The following is a 22,011-nucleotide window of genomic DNA, read 5'->3' as shown; positions in this document are numbered from 1 at the left end:
AGATAAATATATAAATTTAAAAGTTTTAAAATTTTTATATGGTATGATTACTATATGTATGACAAATTTACAACATGTGTCCTCACATGATCAATTAAAACATTTTCGTCGAACCATGACTAGGCTCACCTACTCTAATGCTATAAGATAGGTTTAAGGAGATCTCTATGATTTCTAATGTGGCCACTTTTAAAAGGATCATAACTTACTATCCTCACCGCCTCTTTTCATTTTGAGAGTGGAGTTACTGAAAGGGTTTGATTGTATAATGTTCAAGTTACAAGTATTAACTAAAGTAATGAAATAAAATTCTCATTTTATATTAAAAATGTGAGTCATGTGCTACCCATGAAAACACACATTTTACTTATATTTTGATGATGAAGTGTATGGTCAACCGATACATCATTGCGAGAAGTTAAAATAATGTTTCACTCATAAAATTACTTTGCTGATGGAACATGTGTGGTTAATTAGCATGTTAATGCAAGAATAATTTGTATTGAGGGTCACACAGTTTTGCCTGGTTGATTCACCATTCATTCTATGATCCCCGATATCTGCATCATAGAATTAAGATGAGCACAATTTGAGAACATACCATTGATTGTCAATGAATCTCAAATGATCTAGAAGTTTCAAATAGATTGAAAGTGGCAAAGTACATTGCCTACCTAAATAACTTTATGTTGTGGTTATAACATCCCTTTACATATCGTGAAGCCAAATATGGATCATAGCCTTAATTAACAATTCACTTAGAATAATAATTAATTAAAGGATAAAATCAAACTACATAAACTTTCATTTTGTCGATCTCCAACAAGAACAATAACAACCTCCCTCCTCCTCCACCACCACCTCACTCCAACTTCTCACTCCTCTTAGTCTTTTCAAGGGATAAACTCACTGGTCTAAACTACTTGGACTTAATTTGTACCAAGTAAGTTTCCTGCTAAGAAACAACCATCCATGTTTATTACTCTTATACAACTCCATTTCCAACCATGATTTAGGCCCTCAAAACATATGTAAAACTTGCTCAAATAAGTCTTACCATATGACATACAATTGACATACATTATAATTGTTGACCATAGATTTGATCTTCATATCTCCTAGCCATATGATCAAATCCTTGCATAGCGCTCCACAAGTGTTCCTTCAATTAGCTGAATTGCATATTTGTAACAATTGGTAAAAATAGGAACGATCGTACAATGCTATGTTTTGATTATTAAGCAATATGAGTATTTTATCAAGAATGGTTGAAGGAATCTAACCTCTTTTATTTAAATAAGTTATTGTGAAATATATAACAAGTAACTATTGATAAATTTTGTTATGATGTATGACTACGAACCATCACCGGTTTGTGAAAATTAGCATATAACAACTTTGAATGCAACAAACTTAATTTTTTTGTATCAACATGTCTCTAGTTGATAAGTAAGTTAGGTTCTATGTAAAACGTGTGCTTTATAGTTGTGGATGATCTAAATTTGGTAAATATACGAACCAAAGTGATAAAACGTGTTTAACGATATGTAAAACGTGTGCTTTATAGTTGTGAAGGATCTATATTTAAATAAATAAAAATATAGAATGAATTATTATAAGGAATAATTAGAATGTATTTAAGTGTTTTTGAATAAAAAGAATAAAACATAAACATTAAAGTTCAAATACACAAAAAAAAAAAACTACATTGTTATTTTATACTAAGTATACATGTATGTATTTGTACATATGTATTATTATCTAGTGAATGACTAGTTATGGATCATGACATAAAGTGATTTCATGTAAGAAATATGATGTCTAAATCAATTAAGATAAGAGAATTGGTGAAGATAAGTGTCAACTTAACTAATAAGTGCTTAATCACTTAAGACATTTTACTAAGAATGCTTCTTAATCCCTGTTCTAATTTTCGAGATTAAGACCTTCCTTCTCTTTAACTAGAACTCCTAAAAAAGTAAATAACTCGTAGTTAGTTAGTTAGTTAGTTAAATAACCCTATCTCTAAGAACCAACCAAGCAAGTGGTTAGGCAAGATCACATCACATAACTTCCCATCCATCACAAGCTAGTCTAGGTTTTGTCACCTTATCCTCTTCCACCCTTTCCTCCTTCATATCCACAAAATTTCCTATTCATTGTACCCTCATATGACGCCTAAACAATGGCTGTTTTGGAGCATCAAACTGTCACCCAAAAGCTCTTCATCTTCAAACCTTCCATTCTTCAAGTATTCACATAAGGTGAGTTCCTACCCCTACATTTTCATGTTTTCTTCAAGTTTTAAGGGGGGGGGGGGGGGGAGGGGGGGAGAATACAAGTTAGAACACTAAACATAACTTAAATTTAAAAGACAACTTTCTACAAAAAAAAGTTGAGTCCTGTTTACATACTGTTTTGACCATCTTAAACTTAATATATTTCAAAACTATACAATATTCAAATATTTCAGGTTTATACCTTTCTAAGGACTACTCGCACGGGATCATACGATTTTTCTACAATTTATGGCGATTTTTATAAAACTGCTTGTCCTTTCAGAAGTGATTTCGGACCGGTCTGTAAAGATGGCCATTTTCACACTAGTTTTAGACCACTAAAAAACATAATAAAAATTAGATACAAAGTAGACTCTTTTTCTAAACTAGTAGAGGTGACAGATTCAGTTTTTGACTTACGATGATTTTTCTATAGGTTTTCTAAAAACAGGGACAATAAAGGGTAAAACTATCAAAAGTGGTTTATAGATTTATTAACACCTTCTAACATTTTTGAGCAAGGTTTATACATTAAGGAAGTTAAAACACAATCATTTAAATATGTTTAATTACAATTTTAACAAAAGTGATAAGTACAAAAAGGTCTTTACCATCAAACTTAAGGATTATTTCATGCAAAGTTTCTAATAAAAACATAAGAATATGAACAACAATTACGAAACATACCAAATTATCTTTTAAAATTTATATATATATATATATATATATATATATATATATATATATCTATATATATGTATATATATATATGTATATATATATATATATATATATATATATATATATATATATATATATTTATATATAACCATTTGCATATGTATGTTTCATTTACAAACTTGTCTTCTGCATCAAAAATATACAAGTATAGTTTACGAAACTTTACCCCATTTGTATCCCGTTGAGAAAAAGGGTAAAATATTATCAAATGCATATCTAAGGATTTCACATTGTTTATCATAGCTATCCCAGTCTTAGGGGATGATCATTGATACAAACATTTACAACACAAAAACATGTAAACTCATTGAACATATTTAGTGAGTTTTGTCTTCACGGTACCTTATAAAGTACACACAAAAGTCCTGTTAAATATAACCAGAGTCTCTTGTAGGGAGAGTGTGATAGTTGTGTATAGATCTATACTGGGACTGACAATCCCGCACCTTAGCTGCTCGCAACAGCTGGACCGACAGGTCTGGGGGTGACAAATGTCATAACGAAATCGAAACCTGAAGAACGTTGTGAACAAGGCAATCTGGGTCAATCAAGCATGGTTATAAGATAAAATTGAAAACTCACATAAAACAACGACGACAATTTTAGTTTACGCAAAGAAAGTCTTCAAACAATTTTATATACAAACAAAACTGCATGACGTCATTTTAAGTAGGAAAATTACTTATATGCTTCGGTCTTGGTTCATTTAAGGCCACATCTCATTTTAGGGAAAATATAGGATTTTCCGGAGAACAAACATTACTATATTTCATAGAAAAGGTTTACAAATATACATACAAATGCTGATGAGCTCACCAACTTAAATGTTGATACTCTCTTTTCAAATAACTTGTATTCTTAGGAAATCAGTAAATCAGGTAACAATTGGCTTTGAGGATGGGACGCTTAGGCGTCTAAACAAATCTTTTGACAAAATGTTGTAATTGATATTTTGAAACATGTAATACACACAAATGATGTAACCTTTTCAATTATATATATGTTGGTTGTGTTTGCTTTGAACATTTATACTCAACTGTTATGATACACTACATGATAGTCACCCGGCCCAGGATGTTTCCGCCATCCTGGTTTGGGGGTGTGATTATATTTCTTTACTCTCATATACTGTCTCATACTCGCTTCAATACCAAAAAAAATTTTAACCCTCTTTCCTATGTAGCCTAACACTTAATTTTTGTAACTCCAAGGATTGTAGTATACTGGATGTCCATACTCACTTTAATACCAAATTTCTTTTTAACCTTTTCCCTAAGTAGCCTAACACTTAATTTTTGTTTGTGTAAGGATTGTGTAGTATAATGGCTGCCAATCCAAGCATAACGACAATTAATCCAAATTTGAATTTTTTTGACAATTATGTTCATCTATGAAAGACTTAATCCGAAAAGAGTGTTCTTCACTTATCCATAAAGTCTACAATCTAAACATGCACTAGTTAGAACAAAATTTAACTAAAAGTCTCATACTATCATTTTATTGTAGCATAACTAGTAACCATTAGCAACTATTGCCTTATTATCATCCATCTAAACATATGGCTCCTCATGAGGTGGACTGTCTGGGCTTGGATTCATCTTGAGGTCGAGCTTCCTCAAAAAAACATCATTGCTGGTCTTGTTCATAGGAATGTAATCATCAAGTTTAATGTCAATGTCCATATCATTGTGGAAATCATCTAGGTGAATGTCAACATCCATATCACCTTGCGAATCTTCATGAATGCTTGTCTTCAGGACTGAGTACTTCAACTTTCTCATCATTAAGCCAATCCTGTATATTCACATAAAGATGATCAATGTAAACATGAAGTATACAACCACTAACATACCCTATTTCGATGAAATCCATATAGTCGATGTTAGTAGCTATCATTCTTAATTCTTTAGGAAGTTAAATGTCTAACATGCAATAATACACCTTCTTACATTTATCGTGCATGAATCTTTTAAAGAAAACCACAAATTCATTCTTGTCTATTCCAACAAAATCCACATCCTCAAATATGTTCTTTACTCCATCTGAGTAACTGATAACAAGGTACCTCGTAAAAACACGTTGAAAATGAAGATCAATCTTCATGTAAACGACCATAGCAAGAATCCAGTTGATCGATTTTGCAGAGAAATAGTATAAGAAAAAGGAAGAAAGCGAAAGCGATATTGATATATGTTTCTTATTCGACTTCTAAATGAAGCATTAAATTAAGTCAATTATTGTAACATTACATGACAATTGAGGTGACATCTTATTAATTGTCGTGGTTATAAAACCTGTTGAGTAGGAAAGGGTTCACCGGGTCACCCCTTCAACTTTTTCATAAGAACTTTTTAGACCTTAAAAACATGATTTCATACCATAATAAAGCTAAAAAACAAAAGAGACCTTTTAAAACAAAAGTTCTAAGTTGGTTGGACTACAATGACAATAATCCTTTGTACAACTATACTTAGACATATGATTGGGCGCGCAGGGGGGGCTGATAAAATTTTATGTTTTCGTTATGGTAAAATGGAGAATTAACGTTATGGGGTCATCCAGGCTCAATTTCTTTAACGTCATATTCAATATCATCATAACTTGATAAACAATCGAGCACTTTTACCGGTTTTCCATGTGCAAGTATGTTTGCATCATCAACCACTAATTAATTATGACTGATTGTATCCTGATTCATCATTCATTAGCATAAAAAACACGACCATCATGAGTAACTTCCTTACATTTATACGTAACATCACACCCTTCTACATAATTAGACGAGTCAACGTCATATGTAATAAATTATATACTTGGTTATTAATGACATCATGCGATTCATTGGCATAAAAATAGTTTTCCGTTATGAAATGATTCATACCACTTTCCGCATAATGATCAATAAAAAATATAATGGGTTAAGTGGTATGCTAGTTAGTAGTTAAAATAAATACAAAATATAGAACGTCATTATCTGCATAACTACGTTTGATCTGGACAATAAAAGACTAAGAAAAACATGTGTAATCTGAAGTAATATAATGCATATAGCTGTCTGATTGCTCCTATTGTTCAGAACTACAAACCTATATTCTAACATACTTATTATATGAACTCATTCGGAATAATACAAATGTAAATTTGGAACTCTAAACAAATTCAAAAGGCATAAAGAAGTAAACAAATAGCCAAAACTAAGCGCATCTAGACCTTTTTTCTTAGGTCCAAAATGTTACTCCATAATTTCTTACATTCCGGAATGCCTTTATTCAGTCTAAAATATACAATGTCATTTTAGAATCTAGCTCATTGTTGATTGTCGTATTTTTAGATTCTCAAATACTTTTATGTCAATTCACATTCCTTCTAGAACGATCATAGTTAGTCTTGAATGCTAACATTATGAACAAAATGACAATTTGAGAAAAATATAATTATTTTTTGTTAGATAGTTTATTTACAAAAGGCCAATTTAATAAATGTTTTCAAATTAATCATTTATTAGGTTATCCATTTTAGGAAAAGTAGTTATATCAATATTTAGCCCTAACAAAAAAAAAAAAAAAAATTATAATTCAAGCGACGGTTTGACAGGAGAAAAAATCAATTGGCAGTTCGACCAGCCGCAGCAGCTAAGATTGTCAAAAATCCTCTTGAATCAGTCGACGAACGCTTCAATTTTTGAGTACTTGAACGCTAAAGCTTACTCAGCAGTCGAAGGACCGAAGATTCCCAAAATCCCCACAAAATTTTGAGTAAAAAAGGTCATCGCCCACTCCAAATTACTCCAAATCTCCTCTGTTCGGTTCATCGAATTTCACCAATTTGGAGAAACCCAGATGGATTTATAGGAAATTTCTCAAACAAAATCTGGGTTTTGTATATTTTTTTTGTTCTAGTTTATCAATGGGAGTCCAACAAGACCTGGTGGTTCCTTCGGGTTTGATCGCCGAGGAGCCATGGGAACCAGCGCCTCAATCAAACCCTTGGTTCATCGGGATTCATCGGTGGAACCAAGCTGAGAAAGCTGCGGAGGGGATAATTTCGAAGTTTCAGCCAACTATTGTTGCTGAAGGGAAAAGAGATGCAGTAATCAATTATTTGCAGCGGTTGCTCAAGGAAAATCTTGATTGTGAGGTGATTTCGACACCATCCATGTGTTCAATCTGTTGATTTTCAAGTTTTTATTTTTTATAAATACCATTACAATCAATCATCATTATCATTTTCGTAAGCTTGTTAGCATATTCACTGATAAAAAATTGTTATTACCATAGCCACTATATGGGAAAAGTCATTCGAAATCTGTTTCATTTCTTACTCTTATGATAATTTAGAGGGATGAAAGGGATTGAGGCTTATAAAGTTGTTTAGACTTGTAGCCTTTTATATTGATTCAGGTCTAGAATCAATGAATCATGAATTCAAGATGATTTATCCTTTCTGAAAGGCATGTAAAAGTAAAATTGTCTCTCATGTTTTAGGCATACTTTTAACATTTGCAGTTAAATTACTAAAAAGTAAAGGATGAACAAAAAGTTATGGTTAATAAGCAAGATTTTGCAAGAAGCCTAGGGTTTCATACTTCATATTAAGTATATGATGAAGTTTCCATAAGTATATGATTAGTATTCGTTATCGATCCATGTTATTCTATCATATCGCGTTGGGATACACTAAAAAAATGGTTGCTTTTTTGTAAAATTGAGAGTTTAATAAGTTAGTTTCTATATGAGCTTTTGTATGTCTGTTTTTCGTAGTAATTTGACTAATTTGTATCTTGATTTGGATATTATAAAAACTAACAAAATCGTCAACCAACCGAACACGTAAACCGTTTCCAACAATTTGCTAAAGGTTACACCTTTTTAAGTAACATTTTAATCAGAACATAATTGTTCTCCTATTTTTGCTATTTTTGTTGGTATTTTTGAAAATTAAAATGGTTTAAAGCATAATTTCACCAACATTTCGGTAACCCTAGTAAGTTTCCAATCATGTAGCATAGCAAGATCCTTGATTTGTTTCTATCGATTTTGTTGCGTATCTTAGGGTTAAATACAAAAAAAGAAAAAGAAAACATACTTTCATTTATTTGTTTATTAAAACATTCTACTTTCCTTTCTTTCTATTACAATTTACAGCATTGCACCTTGAAAAATCTGCCCGATTGTATGTCATCCAAATACAAAGCAATTCTCACCTCTATAATTGATTATATTTTTCAGAAGAAAGAATTTCTTTTTGAAAGTGCAATGCTATAATTGGGAATCTTTTTTTAAGTGCAATCCGTTATACAATATTGAAATAGATAGAAATGGAAGTGAAAGGCTATAATAAACAAAGAAATGAAAGTACATTGTTCATTTCTTGCATGCATTTATCAATCTATGATCTTTATTCATTCAAGTGTTTTTTTTATAAATTTTCTTCAGGTGTTTGCTTATGGATCAGTTCCTTTGAAAACCTATCTTCCAGATGGAGATATTGATTTAAGTGCAGTTGGTGTAAACACACATGATCTCATAAATGAAATTGCATCATTACTTGATAGAGAAGGGAAAAACAATTCAGCAGAGTTTGTTGTTAAAGATGTTCAACTTATTGGGGCTGAGGTATTTTTTTTTTATATTTTTTTTGCCATTATGTTATTATTTATAGTACATTTCAGACTGATGTCAATGGGACAAAAATTACAGTTCAAGTCTAATGCATACCAAATACAGTACAATGACTTCTGTTAAAGTTTGAATTTTGAAATAAAAGATTTAATTTTTTTTTTTAAAGTTGCTATTGATTGATTTGTGCTTTTGGAAAAAATGAAATTTTTTATTGTAGGTTAAGTTGGTGAAATGCATGGTGCAAAATCTTGTGGTTGACATTTCAGTCAACCAAATCGGTGGACTTTGCACTTTATGTTTTCTTGAACAGGTATGTGACACTTTTATGAACTCTACATTATGCCATTTACTTTATTTTTATTTTTTATTTATCTTCTCTTGTTTCTTACAAAAATGATAAAATAATGTTAAGAAGTTCCCTTAGGATTTGATTCTTACAAGAGACAAAATTAGACTCTGACATGCTTTCTAATGCTATTTTGGTTGATGAGGATGTAAAGGGTATTTTCGTCTTTTGCACAGACAAGAGAGAGAGTCTCTGTCCCACTTTTTTGGGTGGGAACAAATTTCAATTTTTCTTGATCTACAAAAAATCAAAAAAAAAAAAAAAACGACAGTTTGGGTTTTTGTTTAAAAAACTGAAATTTGTTGTTTGATTCTCTGTTATAAAATCAAACACATCTGTATATTAATACAGTGTTACTTTATAACGTATATAAGTTTCTTACTTGATTACTTATATAAGCTATTTGTTGTTTTCATTGAACTCGAATTAGTTGTGTTGTTAAATATAATTTTTTGGTTTAATTACATAAAACACCCTGTATATTCATTTTTTTCCGGATTAAACCTCAACTTTATTTTATTTTTTGTAAAAAAGTCCTTACATATTCAATTTTTCTATTTGTTCCTTTTAGCAGTTTTACCAGTAATCTTCCGGTTTTAAACAAAGATGTAATGGATATTTTTGAAAAAAAAAGGGAAATTGTCAGAAAAGTCCTAATATTTTCGGAAAAGTTTCACTTTAGTCCCAATTTTTTTTTTTGAACATAAAAGTCCTAATTATTTCATTTTGGCTCAAATTAACAAAAAAGCCCTTTTTCTTCTTTCAATAGGAAATTGCATATTATCGTGTAAAATCAAATAACCAAGACTTTTCTATTCAATTTTTTTTTTTGGGGACAAAAGTGAAACTTTTCCGAAAATATTGGGACTTTTCTGACAATTCCTCCCAAAAAAAAGTTAATGTTTAATCTGAAAAAATGGAAAAATGTAAGCCCTTTTTTAGAAAATAAATTAAAATTGAGGTTAGATCTGATAAAATCCAATATATAGTGTCTTTTATGTAACCAACCTTAATTTTTCATAATGTTTTATCCTATCATATATTATAAAATTCAACAACTATGTTCTTTTGTCACTTTTTATTGTTTTATACAACTAAAAACCAATTTCGTTGAACCAAAAAACAAAAAAAAAAAAAAAAAAAACCCTGCAAAACCATGTTTTTTCGGACGATGGAAACCTAATTAATTTTATTTCGTTCCGGTTTTAGATAAAAAAAACAATCGTCACCGTCATTGTCACTGTCACTGTCTGTCAGGGTCACTGTCACTGTCAACGGTGTCTGTCAGTGACAATCGTCATTGTCACTGTCACTGTCTGTTAAGCATTATTATGATTGTGCAGGTGGACCGCGTAATCAAGAAAGACCATCTTTTCAAAAGAAGCATAATTTTAATAAAAGCATGGTGCTATTTCGAGAGCCGCACACTTGGTGCACATGTTGGTTTAATATCAACATACGGATTAGAGACTTTAGTTCTTTATATCTTTCATGTCTTTCATACATCATTAGACGGCCCCCTCTCCGTAAGTTTTCAAATAAAATTCCTTTTCAAAATACCATAATCGCCCTTGAAATCAAATTATCATGTTGCTTAAATACAACAGGTTTTATATAAATTCTTGGAGTATTTCAGTACGTTCGATTGGGATAAATATGGTATCAGTTTAATGGGCCCCATTAGATTATCAGAGTTGCCAAGAATCGTAGGTGAGCTTAAATAATATTACCATTGTCTTTTCTAAATTCAAACATACTTCCATTTATGTGTGTATTATATCTTTTTTTTTATTTTGAATTTGCAGTTGAGAGACCACCAAATAGCAATGATCTTTTGCTTGAAGTTGGTTTCCTTAGGCATTGTTGTGAGAAGTTTTCAGTTCCCATGAGACCTGGTGATTTATTTTACAAAAAGCATCTTAATATTGTTGACCCGTTAAATGACCATAATAACCTCGGGCGTAGTGTTAGCCAAGGTAATGCTTTAATTCTCACTTTCTTCTTTCTCTGGCTATTTTTGATGATGAGGGCTCTGAAGGGCATTTTACATCTTTTAAAACAAATCAATCAAATTACATTTTTCTATATCTTTGAAAAATCAACTATTTATTTTTTCAGGAAATTTTTTTCGTATCCGAAGTGCGTTTAATTATGGGGCAAGAAAACTCGAACAAATCCTCATGGCTCCTGAAGATAAACTCTCCAATGAGCTTCTTTCTTTCTTCTCAAATACATTAAACATGCATGGAAGTGGTCAAAGACCCGATCTTCCCGATAATATTCCAAGGGCAGAAAAGTCATTTCCCATAGCTCAAACAACAAGAACCTCTAACGATGAAAACGGGTCTCCAGGGAACCCGATTTCCAACGAGGAAAAAGACGTTTCTGCCCCTGCGAATGAAGGAGAAGTTGCTATACCATTTTATGCCCCACATCTTTTATTTAATTACTCAAAGTTGGTTAATAAGACAGAAAAAGACGAAATTGTTGAAGAAAATGAATCAAAGGAGATTGAAGAAGGTCTAAATTTGGGTCAATCTGAACCGTTGGATCTCACCGGAGATTTGATGTCTCATTTGGTGTGTTTAGATCATGTCCGGTGGTGGAATACTTATGTTTTGGGTCCACTGCCGCCCATGATGGGGCCACCACCGCCACCGCCGCCTATTTTATTGAGTATGATTGCATCTGAACATGGCGGCATGAATGGTGTTGTCCGCCATCCACGGTTCCACCACCCACCACCACCACCGCTGCCTTTTGTTCCAAATGACCGAAGAGGGGCAATTTCGTACTTTCCCGATTCGGTAAATAATTATTATTATTATTATTATTATTATTATTATTATTATTATTTTATAAATTGGTAAAAAAGGTGTAACTTCGTTACATTGGACAAGACAAGCTTTCTAGGGCTGTTTAGGATGAGGGTTGAGGGCATTTATGTCTTTTTGCACATAGAAGAGAATCAAAGATCAATAACAAATAGTGCCTCAACCATTATAACGATAAGAAAAACAAATCAATAAAACTACATTAATACATTCCTATTTCATGCATTTAACCTTTATCTTTAGGGAAATCTCAGATAAAGTCGGTTTATATTTTAATCCCAACATTTAGTTTTTGAACAGAAAAGTTCCGATTATCTAATTTTATATGACAATCTGTCATTTTATGTTGAAAAAAAAAAAATAAGGACTGTTTCGTTAATTTGGGAAAAGTAAAAATAATCGGGGCTTTTTTGTTAAAAAAAATAAAAGTTGGGATTAAACCATAAACTGACCCAAAATATTGAGACTTTATATGAGATTTCCCTTATTTTAAACTACATTTAAACTTTTCAGAATAATCGATCTCGACATGGATACCACACTTCAACATCAAATGCAACAAACACAAAAACGGGGCCCACCGATTTCACCACCCCAGCCGAATCGGTTAGCCGCCCTATGCAACAACCAAGAGAGCCTTTGTCACACAGAAGGCGACACCAGAACCCGAACCGAAACGGATCCCCGAGGCCCAGACCCGTTTCTGGTATGGATAGGTATATAGGAAATGTATCATCATTTCTCAAACAAAAACAAAAAAACGTTACATAAAAACGTTTCATTTAATCTAAATCTAAATCTTTCATGCGTTTTTATATTTTTATTTGGAATCATTTTAGGTTTAATGTACAATCCTCGTATCATCTAAAAGACGAAGAAGATTTCCCGCCTCTTTCCTAACCGAAATATAACCGGAAGATGCTTCGGTTTTTGACAGCTGGATTTTTGTTTTGTTTTTTTTTTTGGGGGATGGGGGAGGTTGCTTGTTGTGCATGTAATATATATATGCATAGAATGTTATAATTTTTTTTTTTTTTTTTGGTGAACACCTCAAATTTTTGTAGGTAACATAAAATGTGTTGTGTAAGTGTCCCCATATGTTAAAAAAGGAGGTGAGAATCTATAAGTGAAGTCTTAGGTTAAAGGCTAGGTGTGACGTCACAGTTCTTGCTTTTGCTTTTGGGGACATTGTGATTTATTTTTAAATTTAAATGTTGGTTGTAGGACCGGTTTGGGGGATGTTTAGGGGTAGTGTTTTACCCTTTTTAGTTGAATGTGACATTGTATTGTGTTGCCAATAGTGATCTTACAAGAATTTTGGTATATTTGGGAAGATGATTGTTTTGTTTTTTTTGTTTTTTTTTTTGGAATTGACTTGTAAATTATAAATTATTTTTAGTTGCATATTATTTTTACAAATGCTGTAGTAAGGATGTGATGATTGATAAGTTTTTTTTTGTTTGTTTGTTTGAGTCTTTGAGATGTTATAATTGTTTTTGTCCCATGTTGATGGTTAAATACCGTTGGTCAGATTTTACGTTTGTGACTTCATATAGGTTAATAAAAATACATGTTAGGTTTAAAATTTTAAAAAATAAGTCATTTTCTCCATTTTTTATAGTGGTCATCAAAATATTTTCATTTACTATTAACGTTTTTAATAATAATATTTTGTGTTACGTACACCATTTATCATTGGTCGTTAGTGATGTTGATGCTTATATGGTGTTCTAAAGTGATTGTTAAACTCCATTTTTACTCCTAGGTTCTAGATCGATATTTTGTGCTTTTCATACCATTTTTTTGTTTCTTTATATGCAACTATTGTTATTTTTCATAATTATAAATGAACAAAATAAATATTGTTTTTGTGTTTCTTACACCCATGTCGTGCTTTAAAACAAAATCAATATTAAACTATTCAATACGAATTCCAAAAACTCTGACCACTAGGAAATGTGAAATTTTACAGCAAAAATGAAAATCATTAGAGGTATAATGTCATCCAACCCAAAAACCGAAATGTGGATGATTGTTGCCATCATGTTTTACTATTACACCAACTTAACATGTTGAACATAAAAAAAAAAAAAAATCAAAAAAAAAAAAAAAATCAAAAAAAAAAAATTACATCACAAAAGAACGTACATTATGCATGTATATCTTCACCCAACACTTTCAAGTTTCAATTACCCAACTTTTGCTCTGAATCGTGAAAGTATACCACAATTGTAACACTTTATTTCCTCTTAAACCCCAATTTGCGTGAAGATTACTTCCAAATATCCAAGCTTTGCAACTCCAATCAAATACGTGAAATTGATGTGCATAGACTTTTGCTTTCTAAATATGATGTTAAAGTAAACTCGTCAAAATTTGACAAACTTAAGGGTTTTTCTGTAATATTTTGTTAACTATTTTATAAAATGCATTTTGATAAATGAAATTATCTTTCGATATATCTATTTTATAGAGAATGTATAGGATTAACCTTTTCTTAATGCGATCTAGCATTTACCCTAAATATATATATTTCTAAATAAAAAAACGTAGGAACATCCGGTAAACCCGGTCCAGATGTTCGTTTATCAAGTACAAGTACGCCATGCATACGATGGTACAAGTAATCCATGCATGGAGACGTGCCAACCACCCCGACATCGCACAAAACGCTCCATGCAATAACTATATTTCACATCTTCTTCTCATTTCTCTCCCATTTGATCTCAGAATTTCCCATAACAATCTCCCAATAATGGCAATCGCCCGGATTAGGAGTCGCCTCTCCACAGGGGGACCGGCGCAACCTCCATCTCCGATGCCCAATTCCAGGCCTACTCGCAACGACCCTTCTTTCAACAATTACGTCGACAAATTGAAGAACATTCCCGAATTTGATACGACTGATGACTCCAATCGACCGCCTATTGCAGAGGTTGAATACAAGCTGATCAAAGCTAAGGATAAGAATTCGATCCAGCAGATGATGGAGTCCGCCGCTAAGTTTGGGATGTTTCGTGTCAGTGGCCATGGGATTTCGCCTGAGGAGCTGAATGCGGCGTTCACGGAGGCGGATTTCATCTTTGGATTGCTTGCGGAGAGGTGGAGCCGCGATGGAGATCGGGAGGAGTTTGCTTGGTCTCGATCTGCCATGGCGGTGGCTGAACGACGGCGTGACGTTAAGAATGACGAGAACTTTCTGAAATTCAGGTTTGTTCTTCGTATCCTTATCAGCTTCTTCATTTTTTGTTATTCGTTTTCGTTTATTAACAAATCAAAAATTTTCCATAGATCAATTCCATAAATATGTGAATTGTGCATTTGATTTATTACAGATCATTGACATTTTATCTCTAGAATGTTTCAAAACAAATGTAGGTTATCTGGGGATGATCCATACATGGTTATGATCTATCAACAAATGATAAGGCTTTGTAATTTACTTCATTATTTATTCTATAGCGATAAAAAGACCTTGCGCATTTAGAAAGATTATCAACAATGTAGTATTTAGCGACATATATCTTCAAATTATGCAAAAAGGTTATTCTTGCATCAAGAACATCGTGTGAATGTAAATGTAAATCAGGTACACATAAGATCCTAATGCCCACAAGAAATCTAATCCATATTGAAATTTGTGACTCTTGCAAAGATCTATTGCTTCAATATTGAACATAACTTTAGGGTTAATGTGTAAATAAGTTGATTTGTGACACTTGTTGTATATATTTGTAGATCAAAGATGGATAATATTGCGAATAAGCTGGAAGCAATTGCGAAAGATATGGCTCAAGCCATAGGGACGAATGGTGGAAAGCAACCACGAAAGAAAATAAAGGAAAATGAAACTCGAATGGTGTTATTCAAGCATAATAACTCGTCTCTTCAACCTCACACACCACGTTCATCTCAAACTCCACGCTCATTGGATGGAAATAGACGGGATAATGCCACATTTGCTCTGAGCATTCATATCCCAACTGAGCAAGGCGAATTCCGTCTCATATCTGAGGAAGGACCTGTGTCATTCCGTACCATCCCTAACACCATTGTCATCACCGTTGGTGAACAAATGGAGGTAATTTTTTCATTTTAAGTTTTATGCATAAAAACAAAATATTTCATGTTGCATGCACATTGCGAGATCGTCATTTCTAGTGTCACACCTCAGCTAAACATGTCCATGTGACTCTACATTTGAAAGAGAATATCAATGGCTCTACATTTATATCTAGTTTGGATACAGTGTTTGTCTAGATAAATAATGTGTAAGTAATACTTAGAGAAAAAGAAGATAAATAAAGCAAATAAAAAAAAGTGGAAGGACTAAAGCCCCGTTTGACAGACATATTTCTAAGTCCAAACAAATCTTTTTGGTTGAATGGACCGCAAAGACTGTTTGATTTGCACAAAAAATGGATCTTTCCCGGTAAAATATGTCTTTCCCAGAAAGCTCCAAAACCATTTTCAGGCCGTATGATCATTTTTCATCATTCAGCACAGGTCAGTCAGATATTCAATCAAACAACATAATTTTTTTCTCGGTAAGTAAACTTAAACTTTTCCAAACAACACAACTATCAAACAGTCCCATTCTACATTACATTTAACACAACATTGATATATAACTTACCAGATAAGGGGTTGTTTCTGTTTTCCCCATTAAGTTGTGTATGAATAAAGTAGCCAAATGGGTAATGATCTAATCTATATCCGGATACAATGCTATACATACAAGGTATGTGTCACTTTTAGAGATAAAATAACCATTTTGCCTTTAAAAACAAATTTCACAATATTAATAAATTAGTTTCATTTTTGTGCAAAAGACATTATGTCATTATGTCCAGATTAAGTAAAAAAAGAAACAACCATGTATAGTTATCCAGATTAAAAGATTAACCCATAGATTTATTAAGTTATTATCCTCATTAATTCCATTAAGTAAAAAATAATCAAGGAGCATTGAGCTAACCACGTCTGAATTTGATGATGAATGAATGAGTAAATTTAGGAATGGAGCTATGGAGAGTTCAGATCTGTATTTGGAGAGATAAATATAGAACCAGATATTCAAGATGAGAAAGGAGCATTCTCAATTGAACTCAAGTGTTCACCTTCATGCCTAAATGATGTGGTTGACAAACATGACTCAATCTCCATAACTGATCAAATCATATTTGTAGTCATAGTTGCCATAGTTTACAAGTTGTTTTCCTACATGCTTTCTTGATCATCATCATCTCCATGGTCAAACTAAGGTCAACGACTCCTCACTTGTGACTGCAACTTGGTCAACTCCCAAAAGTTTTTGCTTTCCTATGGATATATAATTGTAATAGATTGTTTCTTAAAGGGTCTTTATGTAATTTTCCAATTTATGTTATTTATTTATGTGGCTTTTGCTAGTTGGTAGTTGACAATGTAATAATCACAAATATTCAATCACAAATTCTTTGCTTCGTTTCCTTCTTTATTTTGTTCTACATTTCATATACGGTCATATCACACCTCACATGCATAACAATATCACTTTTATTATTTATATTTATTATTAGTATTATCTTTTTATTATCATCATTATTATTCAAATGTTTTCTGGTATATACAATTTATAGTTAGGGTTTAAGTTATTTTTTAATTACTTAACTTTTCTGAATGTTTTATTTTGGTTATTATATTTTTTTAAGCTACTATTGGTCATTGAACTTGTTTATTTTAATCACTTTAACGGGTGATAACCGATGTATAATATCCAATGACGTTTTCAGGGTCATAACTAGTCATTGAACTTTTCTATGTGTTTTATTTTAGTTATTATACTTTGTTTAAGTTATCATTGGTCACTGAACTTTTTTATTTTTATCATTTTAGCTGCTCTAATTTTTTATTATTATTTATTAAAAATACAAAAAACTACTAATTTTTTCCTTTTCCTCAATGCCTAAACTAGTAACATCAATTATTTTAGAGTAAATTATACAAATAATCATTGTGATTTAAAGTAACCTTCACATTTAGTCCTTAATTTTTTTAACCGAACAATACAAACAACATTAAAAATACTCTTTTTCCCTTATCCACTCTATCGCTCTTGTAACATCGAGTTCCAGGTACGGACCAGTTTGGAGATTCTGATTTAATTTTAATGTTTAAACCCTGGTCACGATGTCACGACGTGACCATAGTTGGAAGAAACACACATCTCTTTGCTTCTCATGGCGTGAGCCCTAATGACTTACGATGTGAGACCTGCCTGTGAGGAAACCTTAATTTTGGTGATTTCTTTAGTATTTAAAGGAAGTGAGGGCTAGGGTTACCTCACCCTCAGTCTGCATCACTTCTTAACACTCCCCTTTAAAACCCTAGAACCTTATAGTTGATTTGAGCTCATTTGTTGTGATTTCTAGCAAAGAAGGAGAAGAGGAGGGAATCTAGTACCCCATCTCAACATTCAAGCATCACCATCATTCATCTTTCCACCTTCTACACCCTTGTGAGTTTCAAATTTTAATGTTTTATGAGTTAATAAGTTTAGATCTAGGCTTTTATGCATTATCTTTAATATATAATATGATTTAGTGTTTGGGATCCATAAAGTTGCCAACTTTATGGATCTCCAGTGTCCCTTTGATGAAATAAGTGTTAGATCTGAAGTATGGTTGGGTTTTGAGACTCTTGCATGAGCTTCTAATTCCATTTCTTCCTTTTTGTGCCCTAGTTTGTGTTTGAGTATGAGACATGTACTGGACATGCATGTCCAAAAATCCAAGATCTTTATGATTTTTTTTGACGTAGATAAGACATTCCGGAAGTTTTGGTTGCTTGTCTAAGGGCTTAATGCATCAAGTGGTTCAGCACTTTTCTCATGATGTGAGAATTTATGGCTCACGGCGTAAGATTAGAATATCCTGATCATCTTGTCTTATTAGGTCAAGATGTGACTACTAGATAGTCACGACGTGACGACTAGCTATGTGACTTTTAAGTGAGGATATTGACCATTGACCAAGTTTGACTTTAGGTTAAATAGAGTGATTTGAGCATTAGATTGAGTATTGGTCAATGTTTGCGGTATAGGTGACCTAAAGAGCCAGTATTGGAGCATTGTTCAGCTCAACTATCTTTTGGATATTGAGGTGAATTTTTCTCACTGTGCTCGTGGGTCTAAGGTATCAATATCGGCCCACTAGGTTATACATACTGGTATATGGGATGATGCTATGTTGATTATATGTTAGTCTGGTAGATCTGTTATATTCTCTAGTTATATGTTAGATTGGTAGATCTGTATGATTACCTGTACCTACTGGATTTTGGTTATCGCTGTATATGTCAACATGTTATTATTTTGTCGGGTTGAGGCAATCATGCTTGATGCTAAAGGCCAATATACCTAGTTGGTCCAGTTGACACTGTAGGCCCAAAGGAGATGTCCAACCTTATGTTGTAGGCTCACGAGCGGTCCAAACTACTATAGGCCTTGCGAAGTGGGCCAGTAGATTGTTGGCTCAGTAGAGTGGTTCAGGCACCCTGTAGGCCTTATGAGGCGGTCCAGGAAGACTGTAGGCTCATACGTATGCATGCATTGTATATGGTTGAGTGTGGTGTATTTTAGGGGAACTCACTAAGCTTTGGCTTACAGTTTGATTTTATGGTTTTAGGTACTTCAGAGGACAGGGAAAAGGAGAAGGCATGATTACAGACATCTTCCTGGATTGTTATATGGTTTATGATTGTGGGATACTCTGATTCATGTTTATGGTTTTGATAAACTATGTTTTGACATAACTTATGGATTTTGGAATTATTTGAAAAGGAAATTTTTACTCATGATTTTTGGGATGTTACAAGTTGGTATCAAAGCCTTGGTTTGAGAGAATTGAATGAACACTTGCGTGAATCCAAACTCAAACTAAGGATCATCAAAAAAGTTTTTCAAAATTTAACTTGGAAAGACATGATAGAATGCATGTGATGTGTATAATCAGTAGGAGCTAAGGAAAGTGATTCCTCAAGATATTCACACTTGTTTTGTATATCGATGATAAGATAGAATTTCATGCTAGCTTCTATGTAGGTTAAGGATCTTCAAGAATTATATAATTGAATTTCCTGATGTATGATGTCTAATAGCCTAGGAGAATTTCTTGTTATACTCTATGGAACTGACATTATTAGTGTAGTTGCTTAGTGGATACATCATAGTTTTATACAACTAAGAATTTATAGCTTGAGAATGTTTGATTTATCATTATTTCTTGTTCCTTGTCTGGTTGTGAGCTTAGAGTAGAATCAAATATTCGACTATCTATCGAATCCAGTGTTATGTATGACTAGGATACACGAGCAACTGCGAGGTTAGTGGAAGTTCCACACCTACCCATATCTAGTCGATCGACTAGAATCCTATTCTGATTGACGAGGTGTCCTAGAAATTGGATCTCTCGTAAAAATAAATCACACTAGGAGAATTTGGCAAAAAGCCTCTCTTGTCTCAAAACCCAAGCGAAGAAGGTTCAGGACGTACCTAACCTTCTAGTTCTCCGAGCTTGATCAAGTGAAGAAAAAACCCTCACCATCTAATAACCACCTCATAGAAATGATCGGGTCCTTTGCCCCGTCAAACTACAGGGGCTTCATGTTGTTGAAGTCCTGATATTGAAATGACCCTCTCCCCTAGAATCCTGCAGCAGCAATAATTGTTATGGTTGTAGCAGCAGCAGCCTCAAAGATGGCAGCATATCGCTTGTCAGACATCTCGATCATGATGGCGTTAATAGAAACAAAGAACTTTGGGATCACCTCCCGAACATCCACGGTTACCTGGGTGGTGAACAATTCACGGATATCATCGTCCATCAATCCTGGCCTCTCTGGGTTACTAGCTCCCGGTTCAAAACCTCTAGTGATCGCCATACTGAAAACAACCAAAATACATTAGTAAATCCATAACTCATACTATAACATTATCAAGTGATTACTACATCTTTGGGGTTTGCAACTTCCCTGATATGTATACATGTCTTGTGCTCTCAGTAGTACAGACCCATACTACCTTCCACACCTACCCATATCTAGTCGATCGGGCTAAAATTAAGGCGGTAATGCTATAACATACATATAATTTTGAAAATTTTAAAACTTTTACATAAATTCAAAACCCATCATTTATTACATATTGTTTTCAAAATAGGTTTCACATTAGAGTTTTTCCCAGAAATCATAACATGAAATACGAGGAGCTGCACGATCAAGCCTTCGCCTATCCATGATCATCTGAAGTACCTAAAACATAACAAAAAACTCTAAGCCCAGAGCTTCGTGAGTCCTCCCCAAAATACCAAAACATAAACATAACCAACAAAAACATGTACGTATGAGCCTTCAGCCTGAATGGACAGCCTCAAAGGCCTTCAGCATATCTAGACTGCTACCAAGAATTCGGTATGACTGTACCGCCTCGCATGGCCTACATCCTATCCAGACCGGTCATCGGGCCTTCGGCCTGACTGGACCGCCTTGCAGGCCTGCAATTTATCCGGTCCGCCCTGGGTTTGTTGGCCTTCAACATAAAGCAGGATTGCCTCAACCCAATAACACACACATGTAGACATATACATAACTCATAAATGCATAATCAATCAATCAGGAAATCGCAGATCATACAGATGAATAAGCATAACATCATCCTATCTACCAGGATACCAATCTAACATATTGTAACAACATATTAGCATCCTAATATAACCATGATAACAATACAAAAAAGGGCCGATATTGGTGCCTTTGACCCATGAGTATAATGAGGAAACTCACCTTACAAGCATCACTGACTAATGAGATCCAACTCTCAAATCTCAGCTCCTTACTCGAATGCCTACAACCAACATGTGTCCATTTCTATCAAAACCCCGAAATACCCAAAATTCCCTCAAAGTCAAACATGGTCAAAGTCAATAGTCAAGGTCAAAAATCCATGTTGACTCAACTCGTCTAGTGCACAAACCTACTCGTTGTGTTCCTTTAGTTCTTAGAGAAATGGGAAAACCCGAATCAACTCGCTGAGTTACCAGGCAGCTTTTCGAGTTCCTAATGTTTCCATAAAAATGGGAAAACCCGATCCAACTCGTTGAGTTGTCAGAACAACTTGTCGAGTTTTTCCAGCTTAACTCATTCAGTCCTTT

At 33.3% G+C, this 22,011-nt stretch overlaps 2 protein-coding genes across 4 annotated transcripts; both read left to right on the top strand.

The window, feature by feature from the left end:
• The first annotated feature begins 6,584 nt into the window (after positions 1–6,584).
• On the top strand, positions 6,585–13,154 carry LOC145011636 (uncharacterized). Of its 3 annotated transcripts, XM_078970374.1 has the most exons (10): positions 6,585–6,784; positions 6,920–7,157; positions 8,456–8,635; positions 8,859–8,951; positions 10,331–10,513; positions 10,595–10,697; positions 10,793–10,963; positions 11,106–11,794; positions 12,335–12,537; positions 12,661–13,154. In XM_078970374.1, exons 2-10 carry the CDS (start codon positions 6,927–6,929, stop codon positions 12,719–12,721), a joined length of 1,914 nt encoding a protein of 637 aa, XP_078826500.1. In that variant the 5' UTR covers positions 6,585–6,784; positions 6,920–6,926; the 3' UTR covers positions 12,722–13,154. The 3 variants fall into 3 exon arrangements, with proteins under 3 accessions (XP_078826500.1, XP_078826501.1, XP_078826499.1); XM_078970375.1 differs by having other exon boundaries at positions 6,585–7,157; positions 12,335–12,527; XM_078970373.1 differs by having other exon boundaries at positions 6,585–7,157.
• A 1,380-nt stretch (positions 13,155–14,534) lies between these two features.
• LOC145011809 (gibberellin 2-beta-dioxygenase 8-like) lies at positions 14,535–17,298 on the top strand. The gene is made up of 3 exons (XM_078970545.1): positions 14,535–15,031; positions 15,560–15,902; positions 16,839–17,298. The coding sequence occupies exons 1-3, from the start codon at positions 14,577–14,579 to the stop codon at positions 17,055–17,057; spliced, it is 1,017 nt and encodes a 338-aa protein (XP_078826671.1). The 5' UTR covers positions 14,535–14,576; the 3' UTR covers positions 17,058–17,298.
• The last annotated feature ends 4,713 nt before the right edge of the window (positions 17,299–22,011 follow it).

The sequence above is a fragment of the Lactuca saligna genome, chromosome 8, assembly GCF_052625555.1.
Source record: "Lactuca saligna cultivar CGN05327 chromosome 8, ASM5262555v1, whole genome shotgun sequence".
In the NCBI taxonomy this organism is placed as follows: domain Eukaryota; kingdom Viridiplantae; phylum Streptophyta; class Magnoliopsida; order Asterales; family Asteraceae; genus Lactuca; species Lactuca saligna.
Note: the sequence above shows the minus strand (reverse complement) of the source record. Positions and strands in the feature narration are given on the sequence as shown.

Coding starts and splice junctions, on each gene's coding strand:
- LOC145011636 (XM_078970374.1), top strand. CDS start 6,927: ATGGGAGTCCAACAAGACCTGGTGGTTCCTTCGGGTTTGATCGCCGAG. Junction 8,636..8,858: donor TTCAACTTATTGGGGCTGAG/GTATTTTTTTTT, acceptor TTTTTATTGTAG/GTTAAGTTGGTGAAATGCAT. Junction 10,514..10,594: donor CATTAGACGGCCCCCTCTCC/GTAAGTTTTCAA, acceptor TAAATACAACAG/GTTTTATATAAATTCTTGGA.
- LOC145011809 (XM_078970545.1), top strand. CDS start 14,577: ATGGCAATCGCCCGGATTAGGAGTCGCCTCTCCACAGGGGGACCGGCG. Junction 15,032..15,559: donor GAGAACTTTCTGAAATTCAG/GTTTGTTCTTCG, acceptor ATATATTTGTAG/ATCAAAGATGGATAATATTG. Junction 15,903..16,838: donor CCGTTGGTGAACAAATGGAG/GTAATTTTTTCA, acceptor GAGTAAATTTAG/GAATGGAGCTATGGAGAGTT.